Source organism: Penicillium solitum (assembly GCF_028829755.1).
Source record: "Penicillium solitum strain IBT 25940 chromosome Unknown utg000005l_segment0_segment0, whole genome shotgun sequence".
In the NCBI taxonomy this organism is placed as follows: Eukaryota; Fungi; Ascomycota; class Eurotiomycetes; order Eurotiales; family Aspergillaceae; genus Penicillium; species Penicillium solitum.
Window position 1 is genome coordinate 3,877,764 of NW_027072125.1, and position 14,127 is coordinate 3,891,890.

The window sequence follows — 14,127 nt, forward strand, 5'->3', positions numbered from 1 at the left end:
ACAATCCTGCCCGGTTTCATGGTCTCCATAAGTAGTCTCCGTGTTATATCCGGCGCAGCCGGTCTTACCTGGGGGTACAGGTATATATAACAGCCTTTGGAATGGAGGCATCGCAGCCCAACCACACCTCTAAAGTGCCCATTATAACCCAAACACACAATCATCTGACCAAGATGCGCTCTTTTGCATGGCTCGTCTCCCTTCCCATGGTGGCCGAAGCGGGTGAAGTCCTATGGAGTGGACGATTCAACGCCTCCGCAACGGTTGCCGATATCGATAAATGTAAGTGACTCCCGGGAGTTGCTGTTGATTAGTACTGACATACGAAAAGGGTCGTGGTCTAACCAAGTCGGCGCTTGGCAGTGGTATATTCACGGGAATGCATCAACGGATAAGTACCTCGGTCTCTCGCCTGACCACAAGAATCCAGCGGATACTAGTGATGCACAGGGTGTTCGAATCACAATTGTAGGTCATATCCCAAGCTCAAGGGAACTGGAAGCTGATAATAGTCAGGACGGCACATCGTTCTGGAATGGACAGGACATGGAACGCTCCGAGCTCATCCCCTCGACTAAAGCGGATCTTGGTAGTGGGCATCTGTTCTACCACTTCTCACTGAAGACAAAAGAGACCAATGCACCGAATCCGGCCTTCGAGCACCAGATCGCGTTCTTCGAGGTAACAACCCCCTGCCCAATGCATTGTAAGAAAGCCACAGCTAACATGTATATCCACCACAGAGCCATTTCACAGAGCTCAAGTACGGCACTGCGAGCGGTGCTTCGGGCAAAGACAACACCCTCCGCTGGTGTGTTGATGGAGACTCTCACTGGGAAACTCAGTTGAAAGCAGGAAATTGGTACAACTTCGCCTACGACATCGATTTCGACGCGAAGACTGTTGGATTGTGGGCATCGAATGGTTCCGATAACCTAAAGCAGGCTGTATCGGCTGTCAACGCGTCGACATCGACGGACTCGGCGGATTGGCATATCGGCGAGTTGCGACTCCCTAATGGGGGCGTGAATCCCGCTCCGGAGGATTGGTTCTGGTCTGGCGTCTTTGTGGAAAAGGCTCCGATCACGGCTGCTATTGCGGGTCCTGTTTGAGACTTAACTTCAGTGTTGTTTATAAAGCGCTTGGGAGTCGTTTGATAAATAAGATAGGCCTCGTGTTAGAATGAAGACAAACAACTTGACAAACTTGACAAACATTACCCCACTCTGGATCTGCCGATGACGTCATACGTCAAACAGGATATGCTTGAGACAGGTCTCTCGGAATAGCTCAGGAATAGTTCAGGAATAGCACAGGAACCAAGAATTCGGGTCATAATATGTAGAATTCGAAACTATGTGGTCATTTAAATTCGTTTAATAGTACAAAAGAGAATCATTTACCGCACGGTGTAACCGCCGTCAATGAGCAAATCGTTGCCCGTCATGTAAGTGCTGGCATCGCTGACCAGGTAAACATAAGCACCCTTAAGTTCCTTCGCATCACCGTTGCGACCCATTGGGATCATAGAGTTCCAAAGATCCTGGACATCCTTCTCAACGAAATCAGACAACCCGGTGTCAATGTAACCCGGAGAAATGCTGTTAACGCGAGCAAAGTCGCGCCATTCGTTGGCCAACGACCGGGCAAGGTGAATTGTGCCGGCCTTAGCAACATTGTATGAGGTCTGTTCCTGGGGGAAGTTGGCAATGTGGCCTGACATGGAGGCAGTAATGACGAAGCTGCCGGTTCCCCGCTCCTTGAAGTGGGCGCCAACAGCCTTGGCGCAGTGGAAGGTACCAGTCAAATCGGTGTTGATGACTTCGTTCCAGTCATCAACAGACCCGTCAAGGATGCCGCTGTCGGCTGTGCGTCCGGCGTTCGCAATGAAGGAGTCGATCTTGCCGAAGTCCTTGATCACGTCTTTCACGAGAGTGTCCACGCTCTCCCAGTTGCCTACGTCGCACTTGTAGGGTCGGACTGTCACGCCGTATTCTTCTGAGAGTTCCTTGGCGTTCTTCTCGCCGCCCTCGCGGCGGGAGGAGTATGTGATGGCCAGGTCGGCGCCCATCTCGGCGCAGCCGCGGGCGGCTTCGATTCCCATGCCACGAGCTCCGGAGGCTCCGGTTACAACGACAACCTTGCCCTTGAGGCTAAGGAGGTCGAGGAGGCGGTCGGCTTTGGGGACAGGGATAGGCATTATGGTGGGAGGTTTGGTTTGGTGGTTTGGTAGTTTAGAAGTCGAGAGAGTGTATGTTTGAATGGAGGGCTTGAGGTTATAGTTGAGAAGAGTGTTATTTGATTATATTGTTCCAACTTCTGGACATGAAGCTGGCTTAAATATGTTGACGCCCCTCATATGACTTCATGGTTGGCTCCACGAATTATCCTAGCGCTGACATCAGAAGCCCAGGTAAGTATAGCTAGCTGTGGACCTCCTGCGCCCGGCTTGATCAGGTTATGGCCTCTGTTGTTCCAGCCAACTTGGCAGATCCAGTCATAACATCGAATGACTTCAGTTTTGTCAATCGCAGTGGAGACGGATGGTGGTGGGGCAGTGACATCATGACCTGAACTGGGATCTTCCAAGCCGGTATCAGTTGATTCAGTTCATCCAACTTGTTTAATTATCATCGTGTTGGAGATTAGATGACATCGGTATCTTGAATATAATTTCCCGATGATTCTGGAAGCTTCTTAAGTTGTTCTCGTATGTTCTCTTCATCAGAACATGCCCAAGCTATCAGCAGTGGATGCGGGGGATCGCCCCACTTCGACACGCTAAGGAGAAGTATACGAAGTAGAGTTGACAATGGGTTCGAGCCTTTCCCCCCATTTTGTGTGCAGAAATACTTCCTGGCAATCCATGGGAGCGCTATGGGGTACTATAGCTTATAAAATGGTAGAGAGAAAGGTAGAACTAAAGACTCTCCAAAGATCCCTAAAAAGTGATGACGGAAACGACAAGACCTAGTAAATTTATCGTCGAGTCATTGACTCTGTCTGTATCAGAAACAAAAAGAAATCCCCAGGCCACTTCTAGCACGGCCATGCATGTATCCAATAACCTTTTATCTTCATTCCAACTATGACAGATCAAGCCGAAGGAATCCCTCCTACTCAGCCAATCCGAGAAGGCGGACATCCGCATCGATCGTCCACAGCGAGTTCCCTACACCATAACCAGTTTAAAGATTCATTTTTCTCAAGGTAAGCACAAGCAATTTACCTGAAGAAATTTTGTGCTCAACTAACGATGTTGTAGAACCCATTCCTTCTTCCATCGAGACAGTCATATCGGTCATGTAGGGCGACACCCTTTGCGTGGCAGCCAGGACATCGAGCTACATACCTGGGATGGTCCGGACGATCCAGATAACCCGTAAGACACGAGAAAAGGATGATCAGAGGAATTTCACTGACAACCCAGATTCAATTGGAGTAAAACATATAAATGGGTGCTCACTATAACGATTTGTTTCATGTCAGTGTCCGATCGTGTTGGCTGAAATGATACTAACCGATTATAGTTCAATCCTCACCGGTCTCCCAGCTGGATCCTACGGCGCAGGAAACAAATACATGGAGCAACAATTCCATGTCCAAAATGAGCCCTTTCCTAACCTTGCATGGGCCACCGCATCTTGGAATATGGGCGCTGCATTCTGGCCCCTGATCTTTGTTCCATTGACCGAATCCTCGGGGCGTATGCCTGGATACTTTGTTGCTTATTTCATTCTGGTCATATCCCTATTTCCTTCAGCCTTTGCACAAAACTTTGCCACGTTGGTCGTTACCCGATTCTTTGGCGGAGGCGCGTCTTCGGTGTCGATCAACATTGTCGGGGGTAGTATCAGTGATGTCTGGTATGGCCCCAAAGCTCGCAGCTTACCGATGTCTCTGTTTGGATTTACCAGTGTGGTGGGGATAGCATTGGGTCCATTCATCGGATCAGCGATTCAACAGATCCATAAAAGCAGCCCGTGGAGATGGTACGTTTTGCATTCAAATATTCCAATTAACATGTGGAACACTGCTAATAAAGACCCAGGATCTTCTACGTTCAAATCATTTATAATGCGGGATTAATCCCCGTCTTCTGGTTCATTCTTCGCGAGACCCGTGCAGATGTGATATTAAAGAGACGTGCCAAAAAGCTCCGCTATGAGACTGGCCGCTCTATATACGCTGAAGCCGATTTAGACACCACCAGTGTCTTGAAGCTTGTGCAGATTTCATTCGAGCGCCCTACACGGATGCTCCTCACCGAACCTGTGGTCATCTTTTTTACCCTGTGGGTCAGCTTCGCGTGGGGAATTCTCTTCCTCTTCTTCTCGAGTGTTGCCCAGACCTTCAGTTCAAACTATGGCTGGGGAACGTTCCAGACCGGTCTAGTTCAGCTAGCCATATCCGTCGGAGCTGTGATTGGCACAGTTCTTAATCCTATTCAAGATTGGATCTACCTCCGATCCGCAAGCCGAAATCGTGAGCATCCGGGTAAACCTATCCCAGAAGCCCGGTTGTATACTTCTATACCCGGCAGTTTGTTGTTTGCAGGTGGTCTCTTCTGGTACGGCTGGGCCAGTGTTGGGGACGGTTCTGTCCCTTGGATTGTGCCAGCGCTGGGAATTGGCTGTACTGGCGTGGGAATCTACTCTATTTACATGGCTGTGGTCAACTATTTGACTGATGCATATGAGAAGTACGCTGCTTCGGCGTTGTCAGCTGCTTCATTGGGTCGCAATACCTTTGGCGCTTTTCTCCCTCTTGCCTCTTTCCAGCTTTTCGAGAACCTCGGCTATGGTTGGGCTGGGTCGTTACTCGGTTTTGTTGGACTCGCTCTATCGGTTGTGCCTGTCGTGCTCGTACTCAAGGGGCCGGCTATTCGTCGGCAAAGTCCATTCATGCGTGAGGCCATGTTTGCGCCCGATGATGAAAGTGAACAGGACGACGTCCTAGCAAAGACGGAAGTGTGATCGGCCACTCTTTTTAAACTAAACTAGTTGGTGGACACGCGTCACCACTGAATACCGGTACTGAATGCCGGTACATGAAACAGAAGGATAGGGTATGAGATATATGACGTCCATTTGAGCTAGGTGGTCGGTTAATCCTATTGACCGACACATTTCAAGAGTAGAGAATACATACTCCGTAGACTGACCAAGATTGTCCACAATAGCTAGAGGTATATATATATGAACATTTTCGACACTATACGCCGCAACGTAGACTAAATATGTATATATATGTTGTTTCCTCCAATAGCATATACTCTATTGGTCATTTGCTAAATTTGGCAACTGCAGCTCATACATGTAGTTGGTGGACATTATTGGTGCCAACTGCGAATTTAAGCTCGATGTGTAAAGGATCATCTCAGCCCCACAAGCTTCGTTGCGCCAAGACAGCCATTTCGTTGGATGTGAGAGCACTTTCTTGGCACGCAGTCTCGGCGCTCAAGACATATCCCACTGGTGGTTTTCCCCCTTCAGCAGGATACAGCATCTACCTAACTAAACCGAAGCAATGCTTAAGAGCCCAACCGAAATGATTGCCCTTGTTTGGGGACTCCGCCTCACCCTAGGTGGAGGGCTCGGAGCCTCGGGCCTGATGCTCCGCTTAATCAGCCATTACTTTCACCCGCGGCTGAGGTCTAGTAGGGCTATATTAGGAAGGCAGGAGACTTGTTTCCAATTAATGGACGCCCATTCGTCAAGCCTGGCCGATCTTTCCTAAGTGGAATAAGCTCGTGGAGTACATATTCCCCATCATCAGTTTTCGTGAAGGGTTGACGCGGCGCCAAGCAAGCTTGTGTAGGAGATGCCCCAGACTTGCTGCCACTCAAGTCTATGCCATTGAATATTTGGATAGGCCGATAATGCCGCTCATTGAAAGTGCTGTTTCCATTCCAGAAGAACACGCGTCCGGGCAAAACAAAATTATTGCGAAGAGATATAAATCCAGGCTCTCGCAGCTATGAAGTCCAGTCCTCCAAAAACTGCCTATACAATTTTACCTTGTTCAAAATGGTCCAGCTTTCCAAATTCCTCGCTGTTGCAGCTGCCTGCCTGGCGGCTCCTGCCATCGCCCACCCAGGAGAAAAGCACGATCCCCACGCCTTGAAGCATGAGATCCATACCCGGAACTCCATGGCCGCCCATGCTAAGCGATCCCTCGGAAGTTGCGAGAGCACTACCCACGCCCGCGAATTAAACAAGCGCAGCATCACGCGTCGCGCCCGCACCGTCCAGAGCCTGCGCCAGAAGCGCGGGATCACTGCTGGTGAGCCAAGTCCCTGATCATATCGCCTATAAGACGCTCACTAACATGTGTATCAAGTTCCCCAGAAATGGCGCCGTGACCTTGCCGCTCTGGAGAAATGGGAGGCTATCGACCACAACCGCACTGGCATCCTTGATTACAGCCCCGCGACTCCGGAGTCGGTTGTCTTCGGTGCCAACACTAGCTTTGTCTTGTCGCCCACCATCACTGACGGTCCATACTACGTCTGGGGTGAGGTCGTGCGCCAGAATGTCAAGGAAGAGCTGTACTCGGAGGGTGTCGATGTATTCCTCGAGGTGCAGTACATCGACGTGAACACCTGCAAGCCCGTTCCTGGAGCAGTCGTCGATATTTGGCAAGCCAATGCCACCGGTGTCTACAGGTAAGTTTGTAATGCCCATCGACGTGTCGAAATATCGCCATTGAAACCGACTCACGCATCTAACCACCCTTTGACATGAACAGTGGAATCTCGGAGTCGGGTAACTATGCCGCAGACGGCTGGGACTCAACCTACCTCCGCGGCATCCAGCAAACGGATCGTGACGGCGTCGTGACCTTCGATAGCATTATCCCAGGTCACTACGATGGCCGAGCCACCCACACCCACCTCCTTACCCACCTAAACGCAACCATGCTCCCCAACAAGACCCTCAAGGCCGATACCGGTAGCGTCGCACACATCGGACAGCTGTTCTGGAATGAGGTGCTTCGCACTGCCGTTGAGGAAACCTCCCCCTATGACACCAACACCCAGGCTGTTACCTCCAACGCCGAGGATATGTGGAGTATCTTGCAGGCTGATAGCGCTTACGATCCCTTCCCGGAGTACATTTACCTCGGCGAGGGCTTGGACGATGGATTGTTCGCTTGGATTCAGATTGGAATCAACACCACCGCCGATTACACTGATAACTCGTACTACAGTATTGCCGCCTACCACTATGCTGACGGTGGCTACCAGAACGCCGATAGCTCGTTTACTGGCGGTAGCGGTGGTGGTGGTGGTGGTGGTGCCTCTGGTTCTGCCCCTAGTGGTACCGCTATGCCTAGTGCATCTGCCTCGTCTGCTTAAGGAATTGGATGAATGAGGGAATGGACTCAACCACCCTTCCGACGAGCTTGATAGCAGGTTGCCCAAGGGGAGGAAGTGAAAACCCGCCTCGGGAAATTCAGCAGTGCATATGTTTGCTAGACACTGTATGTAAATGTTATCCGGTCATGTACAAACAAATAGACATTGTATATAGGGCCAGTAATCACGTTTCATACCGACATTTTTTTGTGTAACTTCCTCTTCTAATTCCCCTCCCAAGGAAGTTCCCCGTGATTTCTAGTGGGATGACCAAACCCCGGCACGTGAGTTAGGGGTCAACGGGCTAAAAAGTGGTTGTGGCGGGCATAGTGTGTAATTAGTCGCGCACGGACGGGGAGATTTTGGGGACCGTGGAAATCATCGAATTTGGGCGGACAGCAAGGTTTTCATGTGTTTTTATTGAGCCAAGCCTCTGCAATTAAGGTAGATCATTGATGTCATGCCCACAGTATTTGAAGATGGGGTAGGTCTGTTCTCGTAGTTATAGTAATCCCTCGAGCCTCATGTTGAATGTTTGGATAAATTGGCATAAATCCGTTCCCTCTCGGGTATTGTGTGAAGTGCCTCGGCTTCTATATCGCATATGATAGACGACTGAGTTTCACAGCCAAGAAGTTGCAGAAACCTGAAATTCACGAAACACTAAGGTTCACGGTTGTGTACTGGTCCACGGTTAGGAGAGGGGGTGGAAGGGGTTCGAGGGAAAAACCTTAGAAAACAATTAAAGTTCAAGCCATGCAATCAACCCACGTTGCATGTCCGAGATCAATAAGGTTGGAAGTAAAACGTCCATTCATTGACCTTAGAAATCTCCATTTTACAAACCCTGGAATCCTGCAACCCTGCAACCCTGGAACCCTGGAACCCTGCTCCCCGAGGACCAATGCCCAGGGTTATATTTGGCTGTTACTGCACGGGCGGCGCCGGAGTCCTGAAGAGGAGGGGAGCCGTCCCAGCGAAACTCAATGTACATCGTACCAGCATTACATCGTACCAGCATTTCCCCACAATCTCCAATTCTTGGACACTGGAAATCGTAACCATTAGAATCCCCTCTGTGACCGTGCCAAGTGCCCAGGTGACTGAACACTAGTACCCAGTGTTCATGCGGCCGAATAACGACAAATCAAGTCATACAAAGGATGCCCACTCCCACAATTGCGCTTGGTAACAACCCTGGAATTTTGTGTTCATTCAACAGCACCACAGCCGACAAAGGTAATAACTCAAATTTCAGTACAAAGTAGAAAATAACTCTGCTGCGCTAAGGTGATCCCCAAACTTGCGGCCGTCTGGGTGGTCTCGTGTGGCGATCTATTGAAAATAGACTTGATCCGGATACCCAATATCCATATTGCCCCCACTAGCGAGATATGATTCACCGGTTGATCCCTGTGGCGGGGCCCCCGTTCTTTCCAGGACCGATGCCCACTCTGAGAATCTTTGTTGGAAATAGAAAAATTAGGGGCCTAGAGCCCTACAATAAAGAAGTCAAAGTTCATTGAAGCCAGAATTCCCCGCCGGAGGATCTTCGAATATAACCATGTGGCAGTTCCCCATTTTGTTTGCCTGATTCTTTTTGGCATTTTCTGTCTATAGGTGCGGAGGGGATCCTCACTATGGATGCTAAAATTGACCCGCTTGAGGGGGTCGACCTCGATAACAGCCACAACAAGGCCATTTTGATCGTTACGTCTGTCTTCTTCGGTATTTCGCTGGTCAGCGTTATGCTAAGATGCTTCGTTCGCACCCAAGTCGTTCGTGCTTGGGGTTGGGATGATGGAACTATGGTAATAGCTATGGTGAGCTACCCTGCACCATCCACATGGCGAACAACTACTAATTCGACCCCTTCCCATACAGTCCCTCAACACGGCCTTCGCCATGTGTGGAATCGTTGGATGTAAATACGGCCTCGGGAGGGAACTATCTTACTTCATCTTATACCCAGACAACTTCCACCGCGCAATGCTGGTATGATACTAGCCCTAGCATCCCCAACTCAAGCTTACATACTCCCAACAGTGCTGGTGGGTAGGCCAACTCTTCTACGTATTAACCTGCGTCGTCGCCAAGCTCTCCATCATCATCGCCCTCCTCCGCATCACCATCTCTCGCGTCCACGCCTACATCCTCTACGCCGCTATGGCCCTAGCCACCGTCATTGGCCTCTTGTTCTTCTTCTTGACCATGTTCCAATGCACCCCTGTCAACTACTTCTGGAACCGCGCGCAGCCTCACGCCCATGGCTCGTGCATCGATAAAACCGCCCTCATCGGTATCGCGTACTTGTATAGTGTCGGCGCCGCTATTACAGACTTGACTATTGGATTGCTTCCAGTGGCATTGATCTGGAACTTGCATATGAATCGCCGCAATAAGGTTGCCATTGTCGCGATTTTGGGTATCGGTTGCATGTTCGTGACTCCGAAGCACTTCCTGTTAATTTATTTGGTGGCAAATGCTAACATCCCTACAGTGCGAGTGCTGCGGTTATTATTCGCATCCCCTACATCCAAACCTACAGAGATCCAAACTTCCTATGTACGCATAACCCATTCATTTTCTCCATCTCAAAGCCCCCCCCCCCCCCCCCAATTTCAAATACAGACACTTCCACTAACCACCAACAGACGCCACTTACCAACTCTCCATATGGTCCAACGTCGAAGCAGGAATCGGTATCACAGCGGGCTGTCTAACAACCCTCCGACCCTTAGTCCGCTTTTTTCGCGACGGTTCCTCTGATGGCACACCAAACTCATATCCTCTATCCAACCACATCGCCGGCGGCTTCCACCGCTCTGCGCCATCAAAGCAGATATCCCGTGATGACGCGCACGAGCTCTGGACTGGCAGAGGGAGTGACGACTACCACGGCGTCACTACCACCATCTCCGGAGCTCACCAAAAACAACTTAGTTCCAGCCAGGAGGACCTGGCTCCATATAGTAACGTCTCCGATGCTCCGGGGTGGATGGTGGAGAGGTCTGTTCGCGTGTCCGTGCACAAGTCATGACATCCATAGATCGGGGCAAGTACCGGGTCTAGGCCGCCCTCCAGAGGGCTCTGTATATAATTTATTTCATAATCTCACGTATACATTTACGACAATTCATTATTTCCGTTCAACATTTGGGTATTTGTTTTTTTTGTTTTTTGTTTTTTTTCTAAACGCTACTATCGAAACGTGCTGGTTCCTTATGCAGGGGTACTCCGTTTGTCCAGCTATTGCGGGATCAACAGCCGATCGCGATGTGCCGCAACGAGCCGATCTTTACGCACTTCGGATAGGGCACCAAGCGAACCAACCGAGGCTCTACTATATGTTTCACTTCCATCATTACGTAGTCCAGACCGATATATTGACACTACCACTAGCATGGGTTTTCTAAGAGCTACCAATTCGAAGGGAATATACTAATTGCTCCGAAATGAGAATTCGAATATCTACAAGATAATACTTGTGGCAGAAGAGGCAAAAATAGAAGTCAAGTAACGAGCTTGCCTATTCTCCCTATTTTTGGTCTTGAAGTATGTACCCGCAGATCTACAATCCTTTCCTATGTATATTATTTTTCTAATAGATAACTGTTAGAACCCCAGTAGTTCCCAAAGGTATTGGTGCCTAAGGTACCAGTCTACCCACGTGGCATTGCAACCTTAGGATCATGGGTACCAATGAATGTTTTATTGCCTACCTACGGAGTACTAAGGATGAAGAGTTATATGACCTATAAATATACATATTATCTTCGCGGGCTACTTCAAGCTACCTCTATAGAGAAGTAGCTATTTTTTATAATACTATAGTATACATTTTAGCTCTATTTCTCGATTATATATTCATCCCAACTACCCCTTCGGACACAAACTGAGGGTCCTTGGAAGTCAACTGTTCATTAAATTCACTATTTGCTGAAAAATACAAAGTCAATTCACACATGGCATCATATACAACCGCCCGGGTAGTTGCCCCGATGTTTATTAATTATCTCACTGATTAGTATCCTGCGTCTTCTCACGCACAAGGCCCTCCTGCGACTCAGCAGGCCGAATCGCATAGGGATCGACGACAGTCGACGAGAACTTGCTCGCCTTGATCTTGCTAGCAAACAGGATATCCAGTTCAGCGTAGGTGCGGTCCTTGGCCTCGGGAAGACGGAAGAATGCCCAGACAAAGGCAACGAGTGCTGTGGCACCCCAGAAGAATCCAGTCTTGCCGGACGCGTTCCATGCGGTCGGGTTCATGAAGTACGGCTCCAGAACCTGGGATACCACGTTGATGATCTGGTATGCTGTGCGTGCGACACAGACTGTCAGAGGACGTAGACGCACGGATGATGTCTCCGAGACGATGGCGTAAGCGATGGGTCCGACGGTCAGGGAATAGGTCAAGAGCCAGAAGAAGCACAGTCCGGCTTGCGCCCACATGATGCCGTTTGCAGAGGAGGATACGTCCAGGATACCTATTAGGAAGAGTGTTGCGCAGAGCATTCCCTGGCCCACGACGTACAGCGTGCGCCGGCCGAATCCGGTGATCAGCCACCAGGAGAAACAGGTTCCAACGAAGGCAATGGCAGTGCATCCGACGCCGAGCTGGAAGGAGCGTGTGACAGGAAGGCCGGCTTGGGTAAAGAAATAGGTAGGTGAGTAGGCGAATGTACTGCCGGATAGAATTTGGCCGACGAAGGCCATGCAGCAGATCTCAGTGCGGCGAAGGTCAACCCCCTTGAAGCAGTCGTAGTAGGTGGTCCCGGCTTCGATCTCGGCTTCGAGCTTGATCGTGTGTACCATCATCGCCAGTTGTCCATTGATCTGGTCTTCGGTCTTGCTGCCGCCCAGGCGGCGAATGCTGCGCTTGGCGTCTTCCAGGCGATCGTGGCGGACGAGCCACCAGGGACTCTCTGGTGCGAGCCAGCAAATCACCATCAGAGGAACGGGCCAGATCCACTGTAGGCCGAAGGGAATACGGTAACCCCATTGGTCCTTTCGATCGACGAGCCCGTAGAGAACACCGGAGGCGATCAGCTGGCCGATAGCCCAGCACAAGTTGACGTAGATGGTGAGGTAACCACGCAGCACGGTAGGACATACTTCAGATGCGTACGCCGGTCCGATGGTGGCGAACACTCCCCATGAGAGTCCGCAAAGGACCTGGCCGGTCAGAAGGACTGCTGCAGAGTTGGCGAAGAATGTGATGAAGATCAAAGCAGTAAGGAACCCAAGGGCGACAAACATCACAGGTCGGTAACCGTACTTGGAAGCACAGTATCCGTTCAATATACCGCCTGTGATAATGTCAGTCTTTGTCCTGCTATGGCGATCGGTAGGAAAACTCACCGAAGATACATCCAACTGTACTGGCCATGTTCAGACCGGTTTGCCAAGGTGCAGACACCTGCCATCCGATATCACCACCATAATCCTGTCCATACTTCTGATTGAACGTGGGGTAAGCGAAGAAGTTGCCCATGAGGATAGTATCGTATCCCTCCATGATGATGGACATAGAGATCAAAACAGACCACATGACAGCCTTGCGGTTCTCACGCAAGGCCTGCATCAGCGTCTGCGAGTGCTCATCGTCAGTGGCCTGCTTGGCCTCGCTGATCGCGCCGTGGCCCAGGGTATCTTCGACATGGTTGGCGGCAGACTTTTCCACCGCAAGTACAGTATCACCAGTGGTCGCCATGGTCAATAAAGGGGCTGATGTTGACTACCGTGATACAGGATCCCACTGGAATTCAAACTCGAGGGGGAACCCCTCGTCTATATACGTTAATTATCCCGACATCCAAACTGCCAGGATCCACTCTGCATTAGCGTGTATCCGGGGCTGTGGAGAAATAAAAAGGCGATTTGGCACCGGATCCCCAGACTGCCATCAGCCCATCTCGGTATTCAGGCTAATTGTCGCGCTGGGTAGAGTGTGGGAAGAAGACATGTTCGAGTCGTACAATATCCTTGTTCACCGAGTCTAGACCAACTCTGGAATGTCGGACATAATGGTCTGAAATTTACACCTATCGGAAGGGAGAATATCGACAAGTGGGAATTGTAAGAATCAATTCAGCCGCCAGTGAGTGTTAGTGTCTGGGGAAGAGAGGTTGGGGAAATATGGGGAGGCCATGTGATTGGACCTGGCCGGGTAGCGTCAACGCCCCCGGAATGTATGAAATGAAGCTATCCCCTTTCTGTAACGGGAAGCAGGCCGCACATTCAATTGGGAATAGGTGCCCAGAACAAAATTGCGGACCCATTGAGGAGGTCTTTTTCGCCTATTGGAACAAGACCCAGGTCAGGTGTCCTCGAATATATCTGTCACGGCGTTTCGGGCCGGCTTGAGTAATGTGGCGAGCTCCTCGGATTCCCGACATCCGATGTTGGAACGGCTTTTTCCCCTCCAATGGAATCTGGGAGCAGAATCTGGGGTTCTTCGCACTTGCTGGGGTGCTTGTCTTGCTTTGGACAGGGATCTATGCTGTGATCTCAACTTAAAACTCGCTGCGTCTGGTGCGACAAGGGGCAATCCATGCATGTGACTTCCTTATAACGGCTGTCACTCTTGACAATGAATCTTCAATTCTGTTCACCCGTCTCACAAGGAATATGTCGGGCTGTCCCGCCAATCACACCACTTTGGTGGTCCAAACTATGTGGGCTTTCACGGGTAATACCGGTGTTTATGCATAGAAGTGTTTCGTCCATGAACACCCCGGGCTCCTATGACAGGTCTTCCGGCA

General features: G+C 50.2%; 7 protein-coding genes across 7 annotated transcripts; 5 read left to right on the forward strand and 2 right to left on the reverse strand.

Moving 5' to 3' along the window:
- Positions 1 to 173: 173 nt before the first annotated feature.
- On the forward strand, positions 174 to 1,112 carry N7455_009063 (uncharacterized protein; the record flags this gene model as incomplete). The annotated part of the gene is made up of 4 exons (XM_040958772.1): positions 174 to 282; positions 332 to 468; positions 517 to 681; positions 744 to 1,112. 4 exons carry the CDS (start codon positions 174 to 176, stop codon positions 1,110 to 1,112), a joined length of 780 nt encoding a protein of 259 aa, XP_040810803.1.
- Positions 1,113 to 1,399: 287 nt separating this feature from the next.
- Positions 1,400 to 2,200, reverse strand: N7455_009064 (SDR family oxidoreductase; the record flags this gene model as incomplete). The annotated part of the gene is made up of 1 exon (XM_040958758.1): positions 1,400 to 2,200. One exon carries the CDS (start codon positions 2,198 to 2,200, stop codon positions 1,400 to 1,402), a length of 801 nt encoding a protein of 266 aa, XP_040810812.1.
- A 159-nt stretch (positions 2,201 to 2,359) lies between these two features.
- N7455_009065 (uncharacterized protein) lies at positions 2,360 to 2,574 on the forward strand (the record flags this gene model as incomplete). The annotated part of the gene is given in 2 exon segments (XM_065606076.1): positions 2,360 to 2,413; positions 2,428 to 2,574. The coding sequence occupies 2 exon segments, from the start codon at positions 2,360 to 2,362 to the stop codon at positions 2,572 to 2,574; spliced, it is 201 nt and encodes a 66-aa protein (XP_065461025.1).
- A 514-nt stretch (positions 2,575 to 3,088) lies between these two features.
- N7455_009066 (uncharacterized protein) lies at positions 3,089 to 4,976 on the forward strand (the record flags this gene model as incomplete). Its single annotated transcript, XM_065606077.1, has 5 exons — positions 3,089 to 3,210; positions 3,266 to 3,382; positions 3,431 to 3,484; positions 3,531 to 3,992; positions 4,052 to 4,976. The coding sequence occupies 5 exons, from the start codon at positions 3,089 to 3,091 to the stop codon at positions 4,974 to 4,976; spliced, it is 1,680 nt and encodes a 559-aa protein (XP_065461026.1).
- Positions 4,977 to 6,029: 1,053 nt separating this feature from the next.
- Positions 6,030 to 7,360, forward strand: N7455_009067 (intradiol ring-cleavage dioxygenase; the record flags this gene model as incomplete). The annotated part of the gene is made up of 3 exons (XM_040958782.1): positions 6,030 to 6,285; positions 6,343 to 6,667; positions 6,751 to 7,360. 3 exons carry the CDS (start codon positions 6,030 to 6,032, stop codon positions 7,358 to 7,360), a joined length of 1,191 nt encoding a protein of 396 aa, XP_040810830.1.
- A 1,640-nt stretch (positions 7,361 to 9,000) lies between these two features.
- N7455_009068 (putative integral membrane protein) lies at positions 9,001 to 10,400 on the forward strand (the record flags this gene model as incomplete). Its single annotated transcript, XM_040958708.1, has 5 exons — positions 9,001 to 9,183; positions 9,245 to 9,355; positions 9,407 to 9,798; positions 9,861 to 9,925; positions 10,015 to 10,400. The coding sequence occupies 5 exons, from the start codon at positions 9,001 to 9,003 to the stop codon at positions 10,398 to 10,400; spliced, it is 1,137 nt and encodes a 378-aa protein (XP_040810778.1).
- Positions 10,401 to 11,377: 977 nt separating this feature from the next.
- N7455_009069 (uncharacterized protein) lies at positions 11,378 to 13,076 on the reverse strand (the record flags this gene model as incomplete). Its single annotated transcript, XM_040958709.1, has 2 exons — positions 11,378 to 12,672; positions 12,725 to 13,076. The coding sequence occupies 2 exons, from the start codon at positions 13,074 to 13,076 to the stop codon at positions 11,378 to 11,380; spliced, it is 1,647 nt and encodes a 548-aa protein (XP_040810850.1).
- Positions 13,077 to 14,127: the final 1,051 nt, after the last annotated feature.